Genomic DNA, 24,132 nt, shown 5'->3' with positions numbered 1-24,132 from the left:
TGGGGGTAGTAGTAGGGCTGGAGCTGTCCTTACCTCTCGGTGCAGTCCTGGTTCCGCAGCAGAACCTTCATCTCCTGACCCCAGCTCCTGCAGCCTCCTCAGCTGTCATTCCTAGCCCCCCCCGGACCGTGCACACAGACTGCCACCACCTCCTCAGCTATCACTCCTAGCCCTTTGGACCCCATGCACAAGTTACCTCCTCAGCCGTCACTCCTGGCCCTCCGGACTCCACACACTGTAGCCTCCTTCTTGTTTGGCAAACAGTGAGGTGACTGTGGCCTGTGTGCAGGGTCCTGGGTACCAGGAGTGACAGCTCAGAAGGTGATGGCCACCTGTGTGCGGGGTCAGGGGGGCTCTGCTCCCCATCCGCCTCCTCTCTGCTCCCGTCCACTCATTTCCCCTGCAACAAGTCTCCTGCTCCCCCAGCCTGTCCGCTCTGCTCCCCGCCCACCGCCATATGCCTGCCAGGAGGTGTGCCGCTCTGTTCCGTCTGCCCCGCTGTCATATGCCTACCGGGAGGTGTGCCACTCTGCTCCCCGTCCACCTCTGTCGCCATATGCCTACCGGGAGGTGTGCCACTCTGCTCCCCGTCCACTGCCATATGCCTGCCGGGAGGTGTGCCGCTCTGCTCCCCGTCCACTGCCATATGCCTGCCGGGAGGTGTGCCGCTCTGCTCCCAGTCTGCCTCTGCCACCTCTCTGCTCTCCGTCCGCTCATTTCCCCTGCAACATAGAAGTTGCTTACTGTATCGCTTCCTGCTCCCCATCCGCCATGGCCACCATGCCTGCTGGGAGGTCCGGGGAGGTGTTCCGGCACCATCTTGGTCCTCCAGCTCGCTGTCTGCCCACTTGCTGCTGTGGTGCCTGCTGGAAGGTGAGAGGATGTCGGCGTGCTATCAGGCCCTCCTGCTCCTGTTGTGGTGCCTGGCGGGAGGTATGTCGCAAGAGGAAATGATAGAATTCATTCCATCATTTCCCTGAAAGGGGTCTGTGATTTGATCAAATCCCTGACTTTCTTCAGGGAAATGATGGAACAGCGCGGCCTTTTCATCAAATCCCTGGATTCTATCATTTCACTGCAACACATATATAGTGATAGAGGAAGGCTCTTCTGGGTCTGGAGAGAATGGCCTTCCCTTTTATTCTCCAGGTTTCCTGTCACGGCTCAAGAAAACAATATTACCAGTGAGCGTCACTACTGCTTTCCTTTAGGAAAGGCTTTACTGCACTCCCATGATGGGGTCCAATGCAATCTTTGCTGATATATAGAGATGAGCAAGCACGCTCGTGGCCGTTCAAACCCCAGCATGCAGCGTTTGAATACCAGTGGCTGAAGAAGTTGGATGCAGCTCTAGGGAGTCCTGGAAAACATGGATACATCCTATAGCTATGTTCACACTGCTTAAGTTCCACAGAAATCACGGCCATTGTTACAACGGCTGTGATTCCTTTGGTACTTACGTAGTGCTGGAGGCTGAGGGAATCCCGGCCGGAGTGTATACACTCCGGACGGGATCCCTAGTAGCGCCGTAGAAAACTGACATTCAATGAATAGCGGCCACAGAAAACCCTGTCAGTTTACACAATTGAGCGAGCGGCTCCAGCTGCACGCTCCATAGTGGCAATTGGGGAGTTCTGATGCAGGCACGCACGGATGCACCCGCATCAGAACTCAGCGGCGCTGAGACTGGCCGTTCTGTGACCAGGCTGGGTCACGGAACGGCCCGTCTCTTATAGCGTATGAAAATGGCCTATAGCTGTATCCATGTTTTCCCGGCAGCCTTAGGACTGCATCCAACTTCTTCAGCCACCAGTTATCAAACGCTGCATGCTGGGCTTTCAACGGCCAGGAGCGCGCTTGTGATTCACTCATCTCCAGTTCTATATATAATGCAAGCCATTTTTTTTTTCCTGCAAACTACACAACAAGGAATAAGAAAACATATCCACTTCATTGAAGATATATAAAGCAATCCAAGCTCAATTTCATAGCGTGATTTTCATTGATTGATATATAGGTGTTAAATAGGAAGCCTACATGAGATTCTAGCCGTAACATATGAAGCAGACTACACCACAACCCAAACCCATCCGACTCCTAGTGTCCATATGAAGCGGAGGTAAGGAAAACATCTGTAAATAGGATACTGGTATGGAGAGGACAAGTGGTCCGTACAATGAACAGTAATTCGGATACAGTATATGGATGTGGTTTCTACCGTGACTGGATGGGACTCATTCATAGCCGCACTTGTCCCTTTATGATGTAGGCTGTTCCTATAGCAACCCGTTAATGGAGAATGGGGGGTGTGCAGGTCCCAGAAAAGTTTTTTGCTCAGCCCTAAGTATTGCAGGCCATTGAAATGTCTACAGAGCTGATGTCTGATGGGTCCAAGTAGTAACCGTTCACTGATCAGTGGGTACAGTCTTCATACAGTCTGTATTAGCAAAGACACAGGGAAGGATCCTGATAAAGTGCTGGTACAATCCCTAGTAACCATGATAGAAAATTAGAAATCTCCACATCACTTGCAGATTTTTTTCCCCCCCTCTTCTTGATGTGGCTAAAAATATTCCAAGAAATAAAAATTTCCTTTTGTGTGTCTGCAAGATGAATGTTGCGCTATTAAACATTGTTTTGTATCATAGCAGTAATTTGTGGGGGGTCATTCTCTAAGGGTGGTCCAGATTTTTTTTTTCTGGGGTTGTAGCTAAAGGTTGTCCACATTTATAAGGATACAGATCTGTCCAAGATTAGAACAAGCCCCTCTTGTCAATGCGCTGGGTGCCATACTGCAGCATTTACCTTATACAGTGATGAGCTGAAATACCCGACACAGCCAATGGAAAAGAAGGGGGCGCTGTTTAAGGATTTAAAAAAAAAAAAAAATCTCGATCAACCACAACGACCTGTATACCTTATAATGACTTGCAGGTTGAATGTTAAGACTTGTGCCCCAACTATGACAGAAAGACAGTGAAGCCAAACCAAACCCCAGGCTTCAGCTGTCTTCCTCTAGCACCATCATTCTTATAGTCCACGATCACCCAATGACATGATGAGAGCGCGGCTCCTGTGTCCACAGTCCTTTCATGATCTATGTCCATCTAGGAGGTCATTTCATTAATTTTTTTTTTTTAATTTTCTGTCCTTGCAAAAGTTCACAGTGGGATGTTATGGCAGACGGTGGGCGCCGTGGCGGCACCTCTTGTCTCTAGCTGCTGCTGCTAAACCCTGCGGCACCGTTTCCGCTGACAGTCCTCCGGTCCCATCGGGCAGCCGCTGTCTGAGTTGCTCCCACAAGAGGCGGTGGCTGCGGTGTCACTTTTGCGCTGTCTGGATGGGTTGATTCCCATCTGTAATACCCAGCCCAGCTTGTTACTCAGCACTTGTTTGAGACCTGGAGGAAGAGGTAAGGCCTCCAGAGAGTCTACACAGTCAGGAAGGAGCTGGCGTAAGCGGGCGCAACACAGGTACTGGAGGGAGGTGCGGCAGCAGCACGAGCGGATTACTTTCATGCTGCTCTTCGCGGCTGTCGAACAGACCATGGGGAAGAACTTCTTGTTCCGCAGTTGCGTGGCTGCTACACCTGGAAGGTAAGAAGGACAATTGAGGCAACCAGTCTGTTCTACTACATAATTTATGTGACCACTGAGGCCTAAATATTCCTCTATTAATGTGCTTTGCCCATGGTGAGACTAACAATCCATGTCATACTTATTATCTATTCAGTCTCCTTCCCACAGTTCTGAGCTGCTGCTTTCAGCTGAAGACACACAAATCTGTGTGAGAGCTTTTTTTCTCTGTCTCCCCCTCCTCCCTTCTGAAACAGATGATGTAAACAAACATTGTAGCTTCTTTGTAATGCTGGGAGGGTTATTCTGAATTCCTTATGAACTCACTGTGATTAACCCTCCCAGCATTAAAAAGAAGCTACAATGTTGCAGATACAGCCTACCAGGGACTTGTTTAAATGAGCTGTCTCATAAGGGAGGGGGAGACTAGAGTGAAAAGCTCACACACCGATTTTGGTGTTTTCAGCAGAAAGCAGCAGCAGCAGAGAACTGGGGGAAGGAGACTGAATAGTTAACACGTATGGAAGGAATTGTTAGTCTCACCATGAGCAGCAACATATCAAAAGTTCTGTTTCAGTGGAATACCCTATTAAATGGGCACCATCACTTTAAAAAACTTCTGACAACAAAAGTTTTGATCTGTTAGGGTCTGGCTGTTCAGACCGATGGCCAGAATGAGCGGATAGAAGTGGGCACTAACTTTGTTCCTTGTCACATGACCAAATGGACTTTCAGTAGAAAGGGCTTTTTACATGGGCCGATTATTGTTGGCGCTGCTATAAGTGGCCAATAATCGGCCCGTGTAAAAGGCACAGCGATCTGTTGAGAACGGGGGAAAAGCCTGGTCTTTACAGCAGGCTTTAAAAATTTTTGTCGTCTTCCTGTGATAACAACAAAGGCAAACTGACAGCATGAATATGCCTATATCCGAGCAGTTTATTTCCAGATCACACAGCAGTACATACTTACCTTGTGCGCTGCTGCTGTGATCTGGAATCCTGTTCTCTGCCTCTTACGGCCACCTGCTGTATCTTCAGACTGCCACCTCCTCCAGAATGACTGAAGGCCAGAGGAGGAGGGGCCTAAAGATACAGCAGCAGGATGACAGATCACAGCAGTAGCGCATGAGGTAAGTATGTACTGCTATGTGATCTGTAAACTGACAGCATGAATATATGTATATCCGTGCTGTCAGTTTCTATCACTGCATGAACGATAAAAGGATCATTTGTGCAGCTTGGCTGCTCAATTTAAAGGGGTTATCCAGTGCTACAAAAACGTGACCACTTTCTTCCAGAGACAGCACCGCTCGTCTCCAGTTTGGGTGCAGGTTTTGCAACTTAGTTCCAATGAAGTGAATGGAGCTTAAAGGGGTTGTCGGGCGATAAAAAATTATTCACAGAATAACACACATTACAAAGTTATACAACTTTGTAATGTATGTTATGTCTGTGAATGGCCCCCTTCCCCGTGTTTCCCCCCCACCCACACTAGACCCGGAAGTGTGGTGCATTATACTCACCGCATCTCGTGTCGTCCACGGTCTCCGATCCTCAGCAGTGACGTCTTCTTCGGGAGACCGGCATATTTTCCCGAGTGCCGGTTGCCCTCTGCAGCGTCATCCGAAGCTCAGCCGCGATTGGCTGAGCATAACTGTGCTCAGCCAATCGCGGCTGAGCAGCTGATGATGTGGCCGCGTCATCAGCCACGATTGGCTGAGCACAGTTATGCTCAGCCAATCGCGGCTGAGCTTCGGATGATGCTGCAGAGGGTGGCCGGCACTCGGGAAGATCCGCCGGCCTCCCGAAGAAGACGTCACTGCTGAGGATCGGAGACCGTGGTCGGCACGTGACAGGTAATGTATAGCGCACCACACTTCCGGGTACACGGGTGGGGGTGTTGGGACACGGGGAAGGGGGCCATTCACAGACATAACATACATTACAAAGTTGTATAACTTTGTAATGTGTGTTATTCTGTGAATAATTTTTTATCGCCGGACAACCCCTTTAAGTCTATGGGACAGTCTCATTCTAGAAACAAATGTAGCAACCAAAACAAGGTCAGGCATATTGAATCTCAACCTTCTGTTCTCAGGGCGGACAGTACGTGAGGTATTCAGTAGTGGCTTACCCCTCTCTTCCCGCGTATGTATAGGAAGGATATAGCTGTCATCCAAACAAGCGTTCAGCCAACAGCTGTTAAAGGTAAATGGACACACAGTCCCTTCCCCCCAGACAATAAGAGGCAAACGCTCTAACCCAACCCCTTCGCAGTAACATTGTTTCCTGTTACAGCATTATTTTACACTCCAAAGCACTCCAGGGGTGTTTGCACTCAGCTGTTACATATGAATGGCCATTTAGCATTACCTAAAAAGCAATCTATACAAACCACTTTTGCAGGAACAGGGAAGCAGAGGGGACTGACTGGCAATGGAACTTTATATCACCATATGGTGGCAATCCAATATTGCTGTACGTTGGACATCCTAATAAACCTTGTAAGGTCACCATACCCTTTATACTTACCGTATGTCGGCCAAGTGTACGGAGCTATCCCGAGACTCAAATAACATCATTTGATGTCAGAGAAAGATCAAGGGGGAAGGAATTTTACGACCAGACTCCTTTGTTCTAGGAGAGAAAAGCCACCGCCAAGGCTGTCTGGCTGTAGCTTATTCCTCACCATAGAGAACACTGGAATATTCAGCCGCACCAATGGTTTTTGGGTACGAGAAGGATGGGGAGAAATAGGGATTGGCCGATAGTTATTGAAGGTCTATGCCCATCTTCACATGTAGCTGAAGGGATATCAGTACTTCTCATGAGGTCACATTCTGCTGGATAAAAGTTTGTGGGATGACTGGGGCTAGACTTCTCAAAGGCTTAAAACCCTACTTACCGATACACTTCCTGTTCTTGTAGAAGGTGAGTACTCCATGCCAGGTATCCAGATGCACTCCAATGATTGAGCCTTGGCCAAAGCGTGAGGAGAAGGTGCTTTTGTCACCTTTGTGCTGGAGGAGGCCTAAAAGGTGGAAAAGAGAGATCAGTACTAATACGTGGCAGGCTGTGAAATGAATAGCAATCTATACCCGCAAGGTATGAATTTGCCAGAGCTTCTGCTTGCTATTGGTTCTTTTCCCTGGCACACAGAAAGGTGTCCTGTCTAAGGGTCCTATTACACGGGCAGATGAAGGCCCAATCAATAATGTAAATGAGCGCTGATCTGCTAGATTGGGCTGGGCCTATTACACAGTCCGATAATCATTTAGCAAGGGCTGCACATAAAGAGTGATGTCCGTGCAGTCCTTGGCCAAATAGTTATTACATTACCCGTCCACACTCCCTATCTCCTCCTGTTCTCTGCATGCTTCCCGGTCTGCGGCTTCAGCTTCACAGTGGCCTCTCTGAGCTGACAGGCTGCTCGGCCAATCACTGACCGGGGCTGAGTGGTCGGTCATCTCAGAGAGGCCACTGGGAAGCTGCAGCCATGGTGCCGGAAAGCATGCAGAGAACCGGAGGAGATCGGGAACGTGGACAGGTAATGTAATAACTGTTTGTTCAATCCTCAGCTGTCAGAGGTGCATCACTATTACATGTAGCGATGCACGGCCGTCGGACGATTTTAGGTCTGGACCTAAAGAAACAATCAGCCAATGAACGTTTCATCGGCTGATCATTGTTTCTATTACACAGAGCAATTATTGGCCACATCAAGACGATTATCGCTCCGTGTAATAGGGCCCTAAGACTTCACACGTATGGGTTGTGCTGGTGAACAAATGCAGCGCTACTATTACCTGTGTACGAAAGACCCCAACTCTCAGCATCTTTCCCTAGCAGACTGCAGAAGGTGTGCCGGTACTTGTCCAGGTTCACATCTGAAGTTCCGATACCAACCATCTGAGAATAGAGAGAGATGATATTCTAGAAGATGTAATAATCTACTTTTTAGAAAACCAGGCCTTATTCCCTGATAAAAATCACTGAAAGGCTACGTCCACCTTTTCTATCATTTGTTTTATTGTCCTGAAACATCGAAAATGAGAAAAGAAGTAACAGGAGGTAATAAAAAAAAATAATATATATATATATATATATATATATATCTCTAAAGCCTCAAAAATGGGTCTCTATGGTAACAGACAACAAACAAACCCTGTGTAGTCTGATCCTGCCTTTCTACCTTTATACTAACCAATTAAACATACTGGAGTGTGAAGTGGGGACGAGGAGGGGAGTATGGAGTAGCTGCAATGAGGAGGACCCCTGTTCTAGAGTTCCATGAAGGTCCCAGCAGCCATCCATTTATCACCGATCTTATGGCTAGCCTCAATCAGTACTGACTGTTGTGTTTATAAGGAAAGCACCACTCCCCTATCTCCTCACCTCCGAGCGATGCCAGTGACTATACAGGCTTATACCGCAAATGGCGACACATTAGTCCAGGGGTGGGGAAGTTTCGGCCCTCCAGCTGTTGCAAAACTACTATCCCATCATGTCTGGACAGCCAAAGTGAAGCTGGAGGGCCGAAGCTTCCCCATTCCTGCATTAATCCCATGGTATATTAGACATGTGGCACATTATTACTTTTGTTCCCTTTTACCAGATCCAAATATAGCAGTAAATATTATAGTGGATGGGACTAGTCTATACCATGTGAGTAGTAGTACATACCATGTCTGTGCCATAGACGGGTGAGGTCATCTTAATCTCCCAGAAGTGCTGCCCTTCCCCCAGCACCTTGTTGCCTCGGATTGCCGCAGTCCCGCAGCTGTACTCCATGTGGAAGCTGACTTTCCGGTTGTCGCAGCTCAGCATGGTAGCTGTGGATTTGCTGCAGTCGTCCCACACCCAGTCAAAATCTGCAAGAGGGAAAAAAAAATATATAAAAAAAATAAAATCCTCAAAGTGTCACTGTCATTTAAATTTTTTTTTGCAGAAATCACAAGCGATTTAAAGAAACTTTGTAATTGGGTTTATTAGCCGAAAAATGATTTTTTATCATGAAAAAGCAGTTTGAAGCTCTCCCCCCTGTATTCATGGTGTCTATGGAGAGGGGAGGGGTTGAGGGAGATGAGGCACCAAAATAGGACAACAAAGAGTTAATTTACAGCTTCATGACTAGGCTATCTCCTCTGAAGTCAGCACTGACCTCTGAATACCGGCTTTCACACAGCTCCCGCTGTGTAATCCTTAGTTCTCTGCTGGCGACTAATCTCCCTCCTCCCCTCTCCATAGAACAGACAGGGCTCGACTGATGTAAAAGAGTCGAGATTTCCTGATAATGAGCAGTGAATGAGAGAGGGGGGGGGGGGCTGGGGAAAGTGTCTTTGAATGCAGATAATGGCATATTTGCCTAATAAACCAAATGACAAAGTTTCTTAAAATCACCTGGACTATTGATTTCTGAAAAAAAAAAAGAAAAAGAAATAATACAACAGTGACACTTTAAGGACAGATGAGAGGGTCCTGCTGTAGACCGACGCCTTACAGTCATCCTCCTCTCCGCACTGGCAGTTCTTGATGTGGTGGAAGGTGGGCAGGCTGGAGCAGAAGGCTTCATTCTGTCTGTCGCAGCTACAGTACGATTCGCCCATGACGGGCACCGCGCTGGGGATGGAAGGCGGCAGGTGGAGGAGCTCGATCTCAGACTCGCTGTTACTATGCTGTAGGAGACAAGAAATTGGAAGCTGAGGAGTGATCCTAATGTACGGATAACTTTTTTTAATATGGTGCCAACATTTTCATGACTGTTCCCAGCAAGTGCCAGAGATTTGTTATTTACTTCTATAAAAAAAATATCCAGTCTTTCCAGTACTTATCAGCTGCTGTATGTCCTGCAGGAAATGGTGTATTCTTTCCAGTCTGATACAGTGCTGCTACCTCTGTCCATGTCAGGAACTGTCCAGAGCAGTACGAAATCCCCACAGAAAACCTCTCCTGCTGTCCAGACTATAAAGAATCCACCACTTCCTGCAGGACATACAGCAGCTGAAAAGTACTGGAAGACTTGATATTTTCTAATAGAAGTAAATTACAAATCTCTGGCACCAGTTGAACAACCCCTTTAATGGTGATGTCTGCCTCCAATGCACAGTAGTAAGCATAGTAAAGGATTACTGGACACAGAGCGTCATGTTTCTGCCCTCATCCCCTTATAATCTTGTTAAATTAGAGAAAAATCCCCTGAATAGAAACATTTTAGTTTACATCCAGAGGTTAAAGGGGCAAAATGCTCTTTTCTTTCAAATCAACTGGTGTCAGAAAGTTATACAGATTTGTAAATTACTTCTATTTAAAAATTTCAAGTCTTCCGGTACTTATCAGCTGCTGTATGTCCTGCAGGAAGTGGTGTATTCTTTCCAGTCTGACACAGTGCTCTCTGCTGCCACCTCTGTCCATGTCAGGAAGTGTCCAGAGCAGGAGAGGTTTTCTATGGGAAATTGTACTTCATCTGGGCAATCCTTTGTGAGCTCATACGTTTACCTATGCTGATATCTGGTCTATTGTGTAGACCAGATACAATACAAAAGTTCTAACCTGAGTTAACCTCTTAACAACCTGGCTGTTGCAAAACCACAGCTCCTATCATGCCCTGAAAGCCTTCGGCTTTCAGGGCATGATAGGAGTTGTGGTTTTGCAGCAGGTTGGAGAACACTGGGTTAGCGGATTACCTGTCCATCAGAATCGTATCCCCAGGTGTCATCTCCTGCCGGCAGCGCTGGCGCTCTGCTGTCCTGGTCTCTGCGTACCCCACTCAATACAAAGCGCCAGGCGCGACTACTGCGGGGCCGGCGAGCCATATTACGCATTGATGTCTAAAGGATAAAATAAAAGATAGATGAGAAATCACATGCACTTTATTTTTTGCCCCAAATGTTTATTTCCTGATTCCAATGTTAAAGGGGTATTCCACTCACACATAACTTTTGATATGTTGCTGCCCATGGTGAGACTAACAATTCCTATATTATTTATTCAGTCTCCTTCCCCCAGTTCTCAGCTGCTGCTTTCTGCTGAAGACACAAAAATCTGTGTGTGAGCTTTTCTCTCTGTCTCCCCTCCTCCCCCCTCCCTTCGGAGACGACTGATGTAAACAAGTCCCTGACTGGCTTTATCGGCAACATTGTAGCTTCTTTGTAATGCTGAGAGGGTTAATCTATGGTCAAGTTGCTGATAAACTCACTATGATTAATCCTCCCGACATTACAAAGAAGCTACAATGTTGCAGATAAAGCCAGCCAGGGACTTGTTTACATCAGTCGTCTCACAAGGGGAGGGGGAGACTGAGAGGAAAGCTCACACACAGATTTTTGTGTTTTCATTCTTTTCATACCTGCATACTTATTATCTATTCAGTCTCCTTCCCCAAGTTCTGAGCTACTGAAAACGCCAAAATCTTTGTGTGAGCTTTTCTCTCTGTCTCCCCCCTCCCTTCTGGGACGGCTGATGTAATCAAGTCCCTGGCAGGCTTTATCTGCAACATTGTAGCTTCTTTGTAATGCTGAGAGGGTTATTCTGTGGTCAAGTTGCTGATGAACTCACTATGATTAATCCTCCCGACATTACAAAGAAGCTATAATGTTGCAGATACAGCCTGCCAGGGACTTGTTTACATTAGCCGTCTCAGAAGGGAGGAGGGGGAGAGGAAAGCTCACACACAGATTCTTGTGTCTTCAGCAGAAAGCAGCAGCTCAGAACTGGGGGAAGGAGACTGAATAGATAATAACAAGTATGGAAGGAATTGTTAGTCTCACCATGGGCAGCGACATATCAAAAGTTATGTTTAAGTTGAGTACCCCTTTAAGAGGAAGGATGGGGCCACTTGTCTATGAGATAAACAAAGAAAGTGATTGGAGTAGAAAGAAGGGAGAAGAAACACCCGGTGGCCCCTCTGGTCATGGCAATTGGACTATGACGTCACTTTGAGTGCTCAGAGAACACAGACCCCCTGGAAACGCCATGGTCCCCCTCTTATTTTGAGGATCCCCCACCCCATATGAGGGAATACCCCCTTTTGGTACAGTATGCTGAGAGTTGTAGTCCACTGTGGTCCGGCTATGCGACTTTACCACAATGGCGTCCATAGCAACCTGTATGACCCCCAAATTGTCCCAAGTCTGGTGACATCATGTGACCATAGTAACCTGTGGCAGATCAGCTGGGTCAAAGGTCAGTGGTGATGTAGCAGCCATTGTCTACAATACAAAGAAGCCCCATGTCCCCATGACAACACCCCCTGGTTATTTATGGCTATACCTATGCTTAAACAGCTGTGACCAAATGCCCTTCCCCCTCAGCTCTACCTGTCCCCCCACTCTTATTACTTTAAGCCTATTCCTTTGCACCCTAGCAACAATTTGGAGGATCCCCTCACCCAGCCCGGACACATACCTGCCTTCCTGCCCGGACCCACAGCCGCACAGACGTCAACAATAACCCCTGAACTACCTCTGCCCAGCCGACGAGCACTAGGCCCTGATTGGGCAGCCTGCAACGCCAATCTATCAAGCTTGTTTTACTATTGGCTAAACGTGCTGCCAGTCTACCTAAGGAGGCGGGACACATCCTGTGGTTCCTGAAGCTGATTGGTAAGTTCTTTCAAGCCCTTTTACAGCAAAGGACCGCCTTCTCTTTCGCGTTTACAGTATTGGCGGCACATGACTGTAATCGCTCACGTGATTGGTTACAATAGTCCCCGCCTCTTGAAAGGACGTTTTTCTATTAATTGGCGAAATAAACCAATGGCGGAAGAGTAGAATCGTATACTTGTTGCTCATTGGGCAAAATGTATGCCAATCTTATCCTATGCGGAAGTGAGTGTCCAGCATGGATACAGCACCCGGTGAGCCCTTCTTACAGTATTGGTGGTGTATTACAGTAAGCCTCAAACCTAGATGCTGCAAAGGCATGCTGGGAGTTGTAGTTTGGGGAAAACACGGGTTGGGTCACTGATATATAGTAAGTCTATGAGCTGCACTGCACAAAATACAGTTCTATAGTGACTTAATCCTATCTGATGCTGGGAAAGCTGGGTGACCACTGTCATGGCCACAATTCCACTTCCTGTCTGCTTATTCAGCCATACATCCCCACTATTACATAAACAGGGAGCTATTACTATTCAGGATTCTGGAAAAGCTGTGTCACTACTGATATGGACGGCATTAGGGTGCATGTAGGTATGCTATAGTCCAGGGAGAGCGCTTCTACTCTATGTAGCCTTGTCTGATCTGCAGTACCGTGTTCAGTCTTCAGGCAAGTGTGGCACTGTTTCAGAAATTAGACCTTTTTCCACTCTTGGACAATCCCTTTAAATTGATTTTAAGACCTGACTGTAGATTGCCCAGCTATACATAGCAGAAGCATAGTCCAGGAAGGTGAGATATGAGGAGCTGTTTGTAAGATTCTATACAGCTTAGAATACTGTCATGTGTATAATACTACATGTGTAATATGTCTACTTGCAGACAGCAGTAACCTGGCCGGTGTGCGGCATATCCTCCTGGTATTATCAGGGAAAGGAGGCGTTGGCAAAAGTACCATCTCCACTCAGATTGCCCTGGCATTGCGTCATGCTGGGAAGAAGGTGAGTGCCTAAGGCTTTTTCCACACACTGTGTCCATATTGAGACAAGACATCGTCTCCTGATGTCAAATGAGGCGTGGCTGGATCTTGTCTCTGAGCTCAATATATATATATATATATATATATATATATATATACAGTGGTACCTTGGTTTAAGAGTAACTTGGATTAAGAGCGTTTTGGTTTAAAAGCTCACAGTTTTTCAAAATTGTGACTTGGTTTAAGAGCATTGTTTTGGTTTAAGAGCTCCCTGTACTGGGTGGGAGCGCGAGTGGGGGAGGGGCATGATCTGCATAGCGGGGTCTCCCTCACCTTCCAAATCATATCAGATCCACTTCAGGCTGGGGCTTACATCAGGGGACATGACTGTGGAGGTAATCTCTCCATAGCTATATTCCCTTTCTCCCCAGACAGAGAGCGCTGCTATACTGTGCCCATATCTGCCCTGCTCATTCCTTCATGCTCCCTGCAGTCTCTGTCAGTCCTGATTGGTCCATGCTGAGCACACACACCCCTTCCCCATTGCTGTCATGTGACCACACAGACCTCTGACAGCAGCCCTGCTCCTCTATTCTAGCTTGTTGTACTACACTACTGCATTATGGGGATCTGCAGCTCCATCCTGTATCTACAAACTGCTGCTGTGTTATCAGGGTTATGCAGTTACTATACATTATACTCCTCATGCTGATTACTATACTGTATACTAACTCGTAATATCACATATTCAGCTGCTTATAATTGTTTGTTTCATCTGTTCTACATGTTATTCAGAATATAAAATCATTATTTTTGGGATGTGGAACCAATTGTCTGCATATCAGTGATTTCTTATGGAAAAATTTGCTTTGGTTTAAGAGTGGATTTGGATTACAAGCGAGGTCCCGGTATATATCTTGTCTCTGGGCTGGATCTTGTCTCTGAGCTCAATATATATATATATATATATATATATATATATATACATACACTCACCGGCCACTTTATTAGGTACACCTGTCCAACTGCACGTTACCACTTAATTTCTAATCAGCCAATCACATGGCGGCAACTCAGTGCATTTAGGCATGTAGACATGGTCAAGACAATCTCCTGCAGTTCAAACCGAGCATCAGTATGGGGAAGAAAGGTGATTTGAGGGCCTTTGAACGTGGCATGGTTGTTGGTGCCAGAAGGGCTGGTCTGAGTATTTCAGAAACTGCTGATCTACTGGGATTTTCACGTACAACCATCTCTGGGGTTTACAGAGAATGGTCCGAAAAAAAAAAAACATCCAGTGAGCGGCAGTTCTGTGGGCGGAAATGCCTTGTTGATGCCAGAGGTCAGAGGAGAATGGGCAGACTGGTTCGAGCTGATAGAAAGGCAACAGTGACTCAAATAGCCAACCGTTACAACCAAGGTAGGCAGAAGAGCATCTCTGAACGCACAGTACCTCCAACTTTGAGGCAGATGGGCTACAGCAGCAGAAGACCACCCGTTACTAGCATGGTGTACCTAATAAAGTGCCCGGTGAGTGTGTATATATACAGGGCCGATTCTAGCTCTTCTGCTGCCTGAGGCGAGAACTGAAATAGCGCCCCCCCCCCCCCCTCAACTGAGATCAACATCATATAAACACCAAATAATTCCACCACATGATGACTGCATATCAGCACTCCATAGTGACTAAATACTATTACCAATATTGCCACTACAAGGGAAAAATTCCACCACTGACTGATCAATACCACCAGTAGTGCTACTGAATAAAAAACACTGTATAGAGTCCAGCATTACCCCCACACAGTGACAGTAAAGTGATCAGGGTACAGTTACATCCAGTGACTCACAAGTGACGTCTTCTCTCATCAGAGTTGTTCACTTTCTCTTTTCTTCTACATTCAGATCCGACTCCATCATGAAGACTTCTGTTAGCCATGACTTGTTCCCGCAGCATCTATTGGACAGACATTTTAGGCTCCACAATTTAGAAGATCCCTTCTGCATCTCCACACTATTATAATCCCCATTCTCCTCATGTAGTCATAATCCCCCTTAGGCAGTTATAATCCCCCCATCTCTTCCTGTAGTCATAATCCCCCGTGTCCCCCATCTCCTCATAATCCTCCAATCTCATCATAATCCCCCCCACCTGTGTCTCACCATCTCCTCATATTCCTCCTGTGCCCCCCATAATCCTCCCATCTCCTCATATTCCTCCTGTGCCCCCCATAATCACCCCCTGTATCATCCATCTCCTCATATTCCTCCTGTGTCCCCCACAATTACCCCCTGTATCATCCATCTCCTGTGTCCCCCCAACAATTACCCCCTGTATCATCCATCTCCTGTGTCCCCCCCATCTCCCCACAATCACCCCCTGTATCATCCATCTCCTGTGTCCCCCCATGTCCCCACAATCACCCCCTGTATCATCCATCTCCTGTGTCCCCCCAACAATTACCCCCTGTATCATCCATCTCCTGTGTCCCCCCCATCTCCCCACAATCACCCCCTGTATCATCCATCTCCTGTGTCCCCCCAAGTCCCCACAATCACCCCCTGTATCATCCATCTCCTGTGTCCCCCCAAGTCCCCACAATCACCCCCTGTATCATCCATCTCCTGTGTCCCCCCCATCTCCCCATAATCACCCCCTGTATCATCCATCTCCTGTGTCCCCCCACAATCACCCCCTGTATCATCCATCTCCTGTGTCCCCCCCATCTCCCCACAATCACCCCCTGTATCATCCATCTCCTGTGTCCCTCCATCTCCTGTGTCCCCCCCATCTCCCCACAATCACCCCCTGTATCATTCCTCTCCTGTGTCCCTCCATCTCCTGTGTCCCCCCCCCATCTCCCCACAATCACCCCCTGTATCATCCATCTCCTGTGTCCCTCCATCTCCTGTGTCCCCCCCATCTCCCCACAATCACCCCCTGTATCATTCCTCTCCTGTGTCCCCCATCTCCCCACAATCACCCCCTGTATCATTCCTCTCCTGTGTCCCCCATCTCCCCACAATCACCCCCTGTGTCATCCATCTCCTGTGTCCCCCCATCTCCTGTGCCCCCCCCCCCCCCCCATCTCAGCAAAGTAAAACAAAAAACAGGCCAGCAGCTACTCACCTCACCACTCGTTCCCACGCAGTCCCTGTGGCCTCCTTGATGCTTCCTGGTCGCTTCCTGGTCAGGCTGATCACAGATCTCATAGAGCAGCCTGACCAGGAAGACATCACTGGCTGCTCCAGATCACTTCTAGATCGCAGCACTAACACAGCCTGCGACCTAGAAGTGAATGGCACAGAGCAGAGAACTCTTAGTTCCCTGCTCTGAGCCTCCTGTCAGCTGTGTGTGCCTCCTAATAAGGACACAGACACAGCTGACAGCAGGGGGCGCTCCTATAGTGCAGAAGCAGGGAGTCCGGCATCACACTGGAGTCCCTGCTTCTGCACGTATATTCCGTGGGCGGTACGCTATTAGCGTAGCACGCCCCGGAATACGCATACAGGAGCAGAGACATCAGTCTATGGCTGATCTCTCTGCTCCTGTAGTCAGTGAGCGGTCATGCATATAATATATGCATGAAAGCTCACTGTGCAGGGGCGGCCAGTGCCGCCCCCTGCAGGGTCGTGGGAGCTGCCGCCTGAGGCGAAGACTTCACTTCGCCTCATGGCAGATGCGGGCCTGTATATATACATATATATATATATATATATATATATATATATATATATATATATATATATATATATATATATATATATATAAGGTTCAATCTCCGGAGGCGACAAGCCTTCTTTACCATGAGAACTGTGAATCTGTGGAACAGTCTACCACAGGATCTGGTCACAGCAAAAACAGTAGAGGGCTTTAAGACAGGGCTAGACAAGTTCTTAGACCAAAATAATATAAATGCATATGTATAGAACCTATCACCGCTCCCCCTTCCCTGTATCCATCCCCTCCTTGGTTGAACTTGATGGACATGTGTCTTTTTTCAACCGTATTGACTATGTAACTATATATATATATATATATATATATATATATATATATTATATAATTTAGTTACATGTTTACAGCATGCTGCCTTATGTTAAATAATGCCACAGGCAGAAGAGGAGACAGGGAATACTACAGCAGCTCTTGCAGAGTTGCTTTGTGGAGAGATAGTCTGCAGCAGCTTTATTCGGGGAACTGAGAGGGCTATAAAGGGGTTATCCAACGCTACAAAAACATGGCCACCTTCTTCTAGAGACAGCCCCACTCTTGTCTCCAGTTTAGTTGTGGTTTGCAGTTAAAGGGGTTATCCAGCGCTACAAAAACATGGCCAATTTCCCCCCCTACTCTTGTCTCCAGTTCAGGTGTGGTTTGCAATTAAGCTCCATTTACTTCAATGGAACTGAGTTTCAAAACCCCACCCTAACTGGAGACAACAGTAGGGGGAAAGTGGCCATGTTTTTGTAGCGCTGGATAACCCCTTTAAGCTCCATTCACTTCAATGGAAGTGAGTTACACAACCTGCACTTAAACTGGAGACAAGAGTGGTGCTGTCTCTGGAAGAAAGTGGCCATGTTTTTGTAGTGATGGATAACCCCTTTAATGGGGATACAATGCATTCTGGGAACTGTAGCAATGAACAACTGATCCACCAGGAAGTACTGAGCGGACATGATCAAGGAGAGGACTACAGACATAATTTTTTTTTTTCGGGGGATGTTCAGAATGGGGTTGATCAGTTCAGTTAAAACTTAATACTCAAAAAAACCCCGCCTTTTATGGGATGTTTTTTTAAAATGCCCAAAATACTGTGTGTGACTATATCCTGAAACGTATCGATGGACCCCCCTATTACCAGATATTTGTCACTTTAGCCCCGTGTCTCATATATGCCCGTGATATAATGTGACTGACCTCTCCATCCGGGGTCTCCCTGTAGGTTGGTATACTGGATGTGGACTTGTGTGGGCCCAGTATACCCCGCATGCTGAATGCCCACAGGAAGGACGTCCATCAGTGTGACAGCGGCTGGGTACCAGTGTACGTGGATCAGGAGAAGAGCATCTCTCTCATGTCTATTGGTTTTCTGCTGGAACGCCCTGATGATGCCATAGTATGGAGGGGACCGAAGAAGAATGGTACGGAGGCTCCTATGCTTCTATTCTCTTCTTGTCATCACTGTGTGTAGCAGGGCAGCTTACAGTCCTATAAACATAACCCTGCACATGCGGTTCTCTTCGGGAATTGAACTCAGACTGCAGAGCCTTAAAGGGGTATTTCACTTAAACAATTCCTTCCATACTTGTTTTTACCTACTCAGTCTTCTTCCCCCAGTTCTGAGCTGCTGCTTTCTGCTGAAGATCTGTGTGTGAGCTTTTCTCTCTGTCTCCCCCTCCCCCCCCCCTCCCTTCTGAGATGGCTGATATGACATCCCTGACTGGCTTTATCTGTAACATTGTAGCTTCTTTGTAATGCTGGGAGGGTTATTCTAACATCAAGTTGTTGATGAACTCACTATGATTAATCCTCTCAGCATTACAAAGAAGCTACAATGTTGCAGATACAGCCAGTCAGGGACTTGTTTACATCAGCCGTCTCAGAACGGAGGGGGGAGGAGGGGAAGACAGAGAGAAAAGCTCACACACAGATTTTTGTGTTTTCATTCTTTTCATACCTGCATACTTATTATCTCCTTCCCCCAATTCTGAGCTACTGAAAACACAAAAATCTGTGTGTGAGCTTTTCTCTCTGTCTCCCCCTCCCCCTTCTGAGACAGCTGATGCAAACAAGTCCCTGACTGGCTGTGTCTGCAACACTGTAGCTTCTTTGTAATGCTAGGTGGGATAATCACAGCGAGTTCATCAGCAACTTGACCTCAGAATAACCCTCCCAGCATTACAAAGACGCTACAATGTTACAGATAAAGCCAGTCAGGGGCATGTTTACATCAGCTGTCTCAGAAGGGAGGGGGTGGAGGGAGAGACAGAGAAAAAGGCTCACACACAAATTTTTGTGTCTTCAGCAGAAACCAGCAGCTCAGAACTAGGGGAAGGAGACTGAATAAATAATAACAGATGAGATTGTTGTCTCACCATGGACAGCAACATATCAAAAGTTATGTTTGAGTGGCATACCGCTTTAAAGGGGTACTCCAGCAGGGGGGGGGCACTTTTTTGCTGGGACTGGGGAGGAGGTGGCTGAGGGAAAAGACGTCCACTCACCTCCCCGGTTCCATCAGCGGGTCCCGCATCGCGGCACTCCGGTCCCCGGTTCCCTGCCGCTTCCTGGTGTCTGACGCGGGCCCGAGACGATACGTCTCAGGTCTGCTCAGCCAGTCGGTGACAGAGGCGGGATCTGCACGGACTTGAAACGGATCCCGCCTCCTTCACTGACTGGCTGAGTGGACCTGAGACGTCACGTCTCGGGCCCGCGTCAGACACCAGTAAGCGGCCGGGAACCGGGTACCGGGCAGGACCCGCCGCTGGAACCGGTCCCAGAAAAGAAGTGCCCCCCCCCCCGCTGGAGTACCCTTTTAAAGGAATCCTATAGAATATTGAAAATAAAGTTGGCTGAACTGAGAACAGGATGTTCCCCCTCCCCCGATTAGATAGTTTTTGGGGATAGGTGGTAAGTATTAATCTTGGTATTGCCCTTTAAGGGTGTCTGTCTCCATTTGTCTCCTAGCTATGATAAAGCAGTTTGTGGGTGATGTGTCCTGGGGAGATCTAGATTTCCTTATTATTGATACTCCGCCTGGGACCTCCGATGAGCACATCTCCACTGTGGACGCTCTAAAACCATTTAACCCGATGGGAGCCGTGTTGGTCACTACTCCTCAGGTACTGTGTATTGATTCCCTGCACTATTCTATGTGATAGATACTTTGTCGGGAATAGCGATCGGGTTGTTCTGACGACGCGTCTTGTTGCAGGCTGTATCTATTGGAGATGTAAGACGGGAGCTGACCTTCTGTAAGAAGATGGGCCTTCCGGTGGTCGGGATTGTGGAGAATATGAGCGGCTTTGTTTGTCCCCACTGCACAGTGAGTTACAGAGTGAATATAAAGGATATGGATGCAGGGACACCCATCTATAAGAGATCCTGTGATTGGCCCATATATGTGATATGTGAGGATGAACTATCTGTACTTCTAAATGGTTACTCTGTTTAACCCTAGGAATGCACTAATATCTTTTCCAAAGGAGGTGGTGAGGAGCTGGCGAAACACGCCGGAGTCCCATTTTTGGGTAAGTAGGAAAATTCTAAAAATTCTTAAAGATGCTCTCCAAAAAAAAAGTTTTTTTTTTTTTTTTTAACTTTAACCGGTATCATTAAGTTATATAGATTTATAAATTACTTCTATTAAAAAATCTTAATCTATCCAGTACTTATCAGCTTCTATATGTCCTGAAGGAAATGGGGTATTGTCTCCAGTCTGACACAGTGCTCTCTGCTGCCACCTCTGTCCATGTCAGGAAATGTCCAGAGCAGGAGAGGTTTTTCTGCTGCCCTGGACAGTTCCTGACACGGACAGAGGTGGCAGCAGAGACCACTGTATCAGACTGGAAAGAATACACCCCTTCCTGCGGGGCATACAGCAGCTCATAAATGCTGGAAAACTGGAGGATTTTAAATGGACAGAATTTACAAATTTGTATAAATAATTTTTCACTGGAGTACCCCTTTAAGTTTTTCATTCTGTGTCTGTCAGTGTCTCCATCTTTTACCTTCTGATATGATTGAGGACAGGCAGACACACAGGCAGGTGACTGTACTTCTCCTCCTTTAACTGTAATGTCCGCCAGGAGTCTGACTCCCATTGCTTTCAGTAAGATTTCCCAGGCCATGTCAACACAGTTTTTTTGACACTTAAAGGAGAACTCAGTTGAAGAGCATAATTTCCCAGGAGGCATGGGGGAACATAATAAAGAAGCACTATTTACCTTAATTGACTGCAGTGCTGTGTCACAGGCCCCAGGATCCTGGCCGGGACTAATTTTCCCTCAAGTTGTGATTGCCCCATCAGCCAATCAGTGACTGCAGTGGTGTCCCATCCCATCACTGACTGGCTTAGCAGGCAATCCATTAGATGAGTCGTCGTCCCTTTACAAGCAGATGCAGCGGGGGGCCCGGAACAGTAAGCTAGTTATGCAGTGGCATGAGGATAGGTAAGCAGCGCTTGTTTATTATGCTCTCCACTCCACAGCTGGTAGGGTCATCTGACTCCTATGCCCCATAGACTGTAATGAAGGAAAATAGTCAGGTTTTATTGACAGCTGAGGAGCGGAGTGAGCTGCTGCGTGGAAAGTGATAAGATTCTGCCATTCTTTCCTTCATTGTTCTTAATAATAAAACAGTACACAGTCAGCTCCCTCTGGTGGTGACTGCAGGCAGAAAGAAAGGGATCACCTTATCTATGTATAGGGGATCTGTAGGTCAGGATCAGAAATCTGGTTTTCAAGGGTGGAGATTTCCTTTAAAAATATATCCTTTGCTTTATGGGAGAGATTTATTAACCACCTCCTGCTGCTGGGCAGTAAATTAACGTCACTGCAGCCTATGCCTGATGCTGCAGCGACGTTAATTCACGCCACAGGATGACGCCTGTGTCATCCGCAGTGGGTCCCGGGTATCAGGATAGCTGGAGACCCGCCGCAACTTTCAGCACGGAGACACGCTCTGGTGCTGACAGTTAACCCTATAGATACTGCGGTCAGCACGACTGCAGCATTTATAGGGCTTCTGACAGAGAATTCTCCCTCTACAGATGGAGAATTCTCTGTCTGCTGTCCATCGGGGTTCTGCGAAGTGACCGCAGAGCCCTGATGGTAGTCATGGAAACCAGAAGCCTCAGGCTTCTGGTTTCCTGGCTACGGAAGCCGGCAGGGGTCGGGAGGGAAGGCTGGGCGCGCGGGGCATGTGCCCGTGAGCTCTGCCCCTTCTCTCCCCTGCCACTGTCACAAGATAGCAACAGCGGCAGGGGACAGAGGAGAGGGGGCAGACACAGGGACATCAGCTTATGGGATCATTATGATCCCATAAGCTGATGTCCTAAAACGACCTGGGCATTGAGGAATCAATGATCTCAGGATGTGAAAGGGTTAAACATTGTGTAAAGTGAAATTGGCTCAGCTGCTCCTAGCAACCAATCAGATTCCACCTTTCATTTTCCAAAGAGTCTGTGAGGAATGAAAGGTGGAATCTGATTGGTTGCTAGGGGCAACTGGGCCAGTTTCACTTTACACTATGTTTGATAAATCTCCCCCAATATGTCTGTATGTAATTTACGTTTTTACTTTACCAAAAATATCAACAGTATAACTTTTGTTTGTTCCAGGCTGTGTCCCTCTTGATCCCATTCTGACCCAAAGTCTGGAGGAGGGAAAGGATTTTATTCAGGAGTTCCCCAAGAGTGCGGCCTACTCGTCCATCACAAGCATTGCTCAGCAGATCCTGGACGGCGTTACCCGAGGATCCTGACCCTGATGATTCCAGGGATGCCAGGACTTATGTCATACACTTATGCAGGACAGACAGTTCATTCATCAGCTCCGGGGACCTCACACCCCTGCTGGGAATCTTTCGGCCTGACTTTAGATGAACCTCCTGCAAATATGTCTTCAGCGAGATTGCATTGGACTCTATATCATTTGTGATTTCATAGAAGGATGTTACTTTCTTTGTGCCTTTACCCTATTATACTTTGCTTAAAGAGAGTGCAGTAAAATGACATGACTACAAAATCCAGTGGTCCAGAATTTCTATGTTTGGATGAACTGGGCTACCAGCACGGGAGATGCTGAGATCACGAGTTACAGCCGGTATTATACTCAGGAGCTGCATTCACATTTCTGCTGGTTCCCCTTGTAAACACAAGGCTGGCAGCTTATCTATGGTGCATGAGTTAGTTACAGGTAGCTCTGGAGTATAATACAGGATCAGTAATGTAATGCATATACACAGTGACCCCACCAGCAGTATAGTGAGTGCAGCTCTGGAGTATAATACAGGATGTAATTCAGGATCAGTAATGTATGTACACAGTGACCTCACCAGCAGAATAGTGAGTGCAGCTCTGGGGTATAATACAGGATGTAACTCAGGATCAGTAATGTATGTACACAGTGACCCCACCAGCAGAATAGTGAGTGCAGCTCTGCAGTGGTGATCCAATTAGTTTTGGGTGTGGTCCTGCTGTGTGAGGCTGTGCAAGTCTGCTGCTCCTGAGCTCCAGGCAAGGAAGATCTGCCCCTGGGCCTGCTCTCTCCTCCCCAGGGAGGGAGCAGGTTTTCAGGCATGAGCGAGCCAAGGAGAGTCCCAACTCCTGCCCCCCGAACCAGGTCCGTGGGGGGCAGAGGAATCCAGCGACCAACAGAGGGAATACCATCAGAGGTCCAAGGGCTGAGGCGTTCTACTAGGAGGTGCAGCGATGCTTCTCCAGCCACCCCTGAACCTGAGGTAACAAAGGGTAGCCGCAAGGCTACAGCAAGTTGTGGAACTACAAGTGCCAGAAGTTCTGGAACAACTGTGGAAACCAGCCAGGAAAATCTGTGCAGTGACACTCCTCCTGGAGCAAGGCTGTCTGCCCATGAAGGTGTGGAGGAAGATTGGGGGGTGCAGCGGTCCCAAGAGACGGGGCAGACCTATGGCCTACGGATTGCTGCAAGCCTCTGTGGGTATGAGGAAGCCAGGAACCAGCTGTACAAGCTCCAGGAGGAGGTATGTGCTGTAAAAGCATTGATGGACACTGCTGCTAAGCAGCAAAAGGCTGAGTTATCAGCGAAAATTAAATCTCTGAAAGCTGACATCAAAAAAATAGTGAAAAAGAGAACTTTTATTTTGGAGAACAGTGGGCCGTTTAAAGAGAAACTTCAGAACGACGATCGTTTTGCTCAAACGGAGAGAGAAAGGCAGAGAAGGCTGAGAGGGCTCCAGCCAGAGAGCCGGGTGGAGGAGGAAGGAGACGCTGCGGAGGTAC

At 47.5% G+C, this 24,132-nt stretch overlaps 2 protein-coding genes across 8 annotated transcripts; one reads left to right on the top strand and one right to left on the bottom strand.

Annotated features, from left to right (window-relative positions):
* Positions 1 to 1,930: 1,930 nt before the first annotated feature.
* On the bottom strand, positions 1,931 to 12,237 carry SPSB3 (splA/ryanodine receptor domain and SOCS box containing 3). 6 transcript variants are annotated; one of them, XM_069984157.1, is made up of 7 exons: positions 12,133 to 12,237; positions 10,258 to 10,401; positions 9,075 to 9,249; positions 8,258 to 8,445; positions 7,381 to 7,483; positions 6,480 to 6,605; positions 1,931 to 3,589 (listed from the first exon to the last, which is right to left on the bottom strand). In XM_069984157.1, the coding sequence occupies exons 2-7, from the start codon at positions 10,393 to 10,395 to the stop codon at positions 3,228 to 3,230; spliced, it is 1,092 nt and encodes a 363-aa protein (XP_069840258.1). In that variant the 5' UTR covers positions 10,396 to 10,401; positions 12,133 to 12,237; the 3' UTR covers positions 1,931 to 3,227. The 6 variants fall into 6 exon arrangements, with proteins under 6 accessions (XP_069840258.1, XP_069840262.1, XP_069840257.1 ...); XM_069984161.1 differs by lacking the exon at positions 12,133 to 12,237 and adding an exon at positions 11,978 to 12,085; XM_069984156.1 differs by lacking the exon at positions 12,133 to 12,237 and adding an exon at positions 11,656 to 11,708.
* NUBP2 (NUBP iron-sulfur cluster assembly factor 2, cytosolic) lies at positions 12,085 to 22,897 on the top strand. 2 transcript variants are annotated; one of them, XM_069984163.1, is made up of 7 exons: positions 12,085 to 12,174; positions 13,054 to 13,172; positions 18,094 to 18,292; positions 19,839 to 19,993; positions 20,086 to 20,196; positions 20,332 to 20,401; positions 22,492 to 22,897. In XM_069984163.1, exons 3-7 carry the CDS (start codon positions 18,139 to 18,141, stop codon positions 22,632 to 22,634), a joined length of 633 nt encoding a protein of 210 aa, XP_069840264.1. In that variant the 5' UTR covers positions 12,085 to 12,174; positions 13,054 to 13,172; positions 18,094 to 18,138; the 3' UTR covers positions 22,635 to 22,897. The 2 variants fall into 2 exon arrangements, with proteins under 2 accessions (XP_069840264.1, XP_069840263.1); XM_069984162.1 differs by lacking the exon at positions 12,085 to 12,174 and adding an exon at positions 12,343 to 12,428.
* Positions 22,898 to 24,132: the final 1,235 nt, after the last annotated feature.

This window comes from Dendropsophus ebraccatus, chromosome 9 (assembly GCF_027789765.1).
Source record: "Dendropsophus ebraccatus isolate aDenEbr1 chromosome 9, aDenEbr1.pat, whole genome shotgun sequence".
Classification (NCBI taxonomy): domain Eukaryota; kingdom Metazoa; phylum Chordata; class Amphibia; order Anura; family Hylidae; genus Dendropsophus; species Dendropsophus ebraccatus.
Note: the sequence above shows the minus strand (reverse complement) of the source record. Positions and strands in the feature narration are given on the sequence as shown.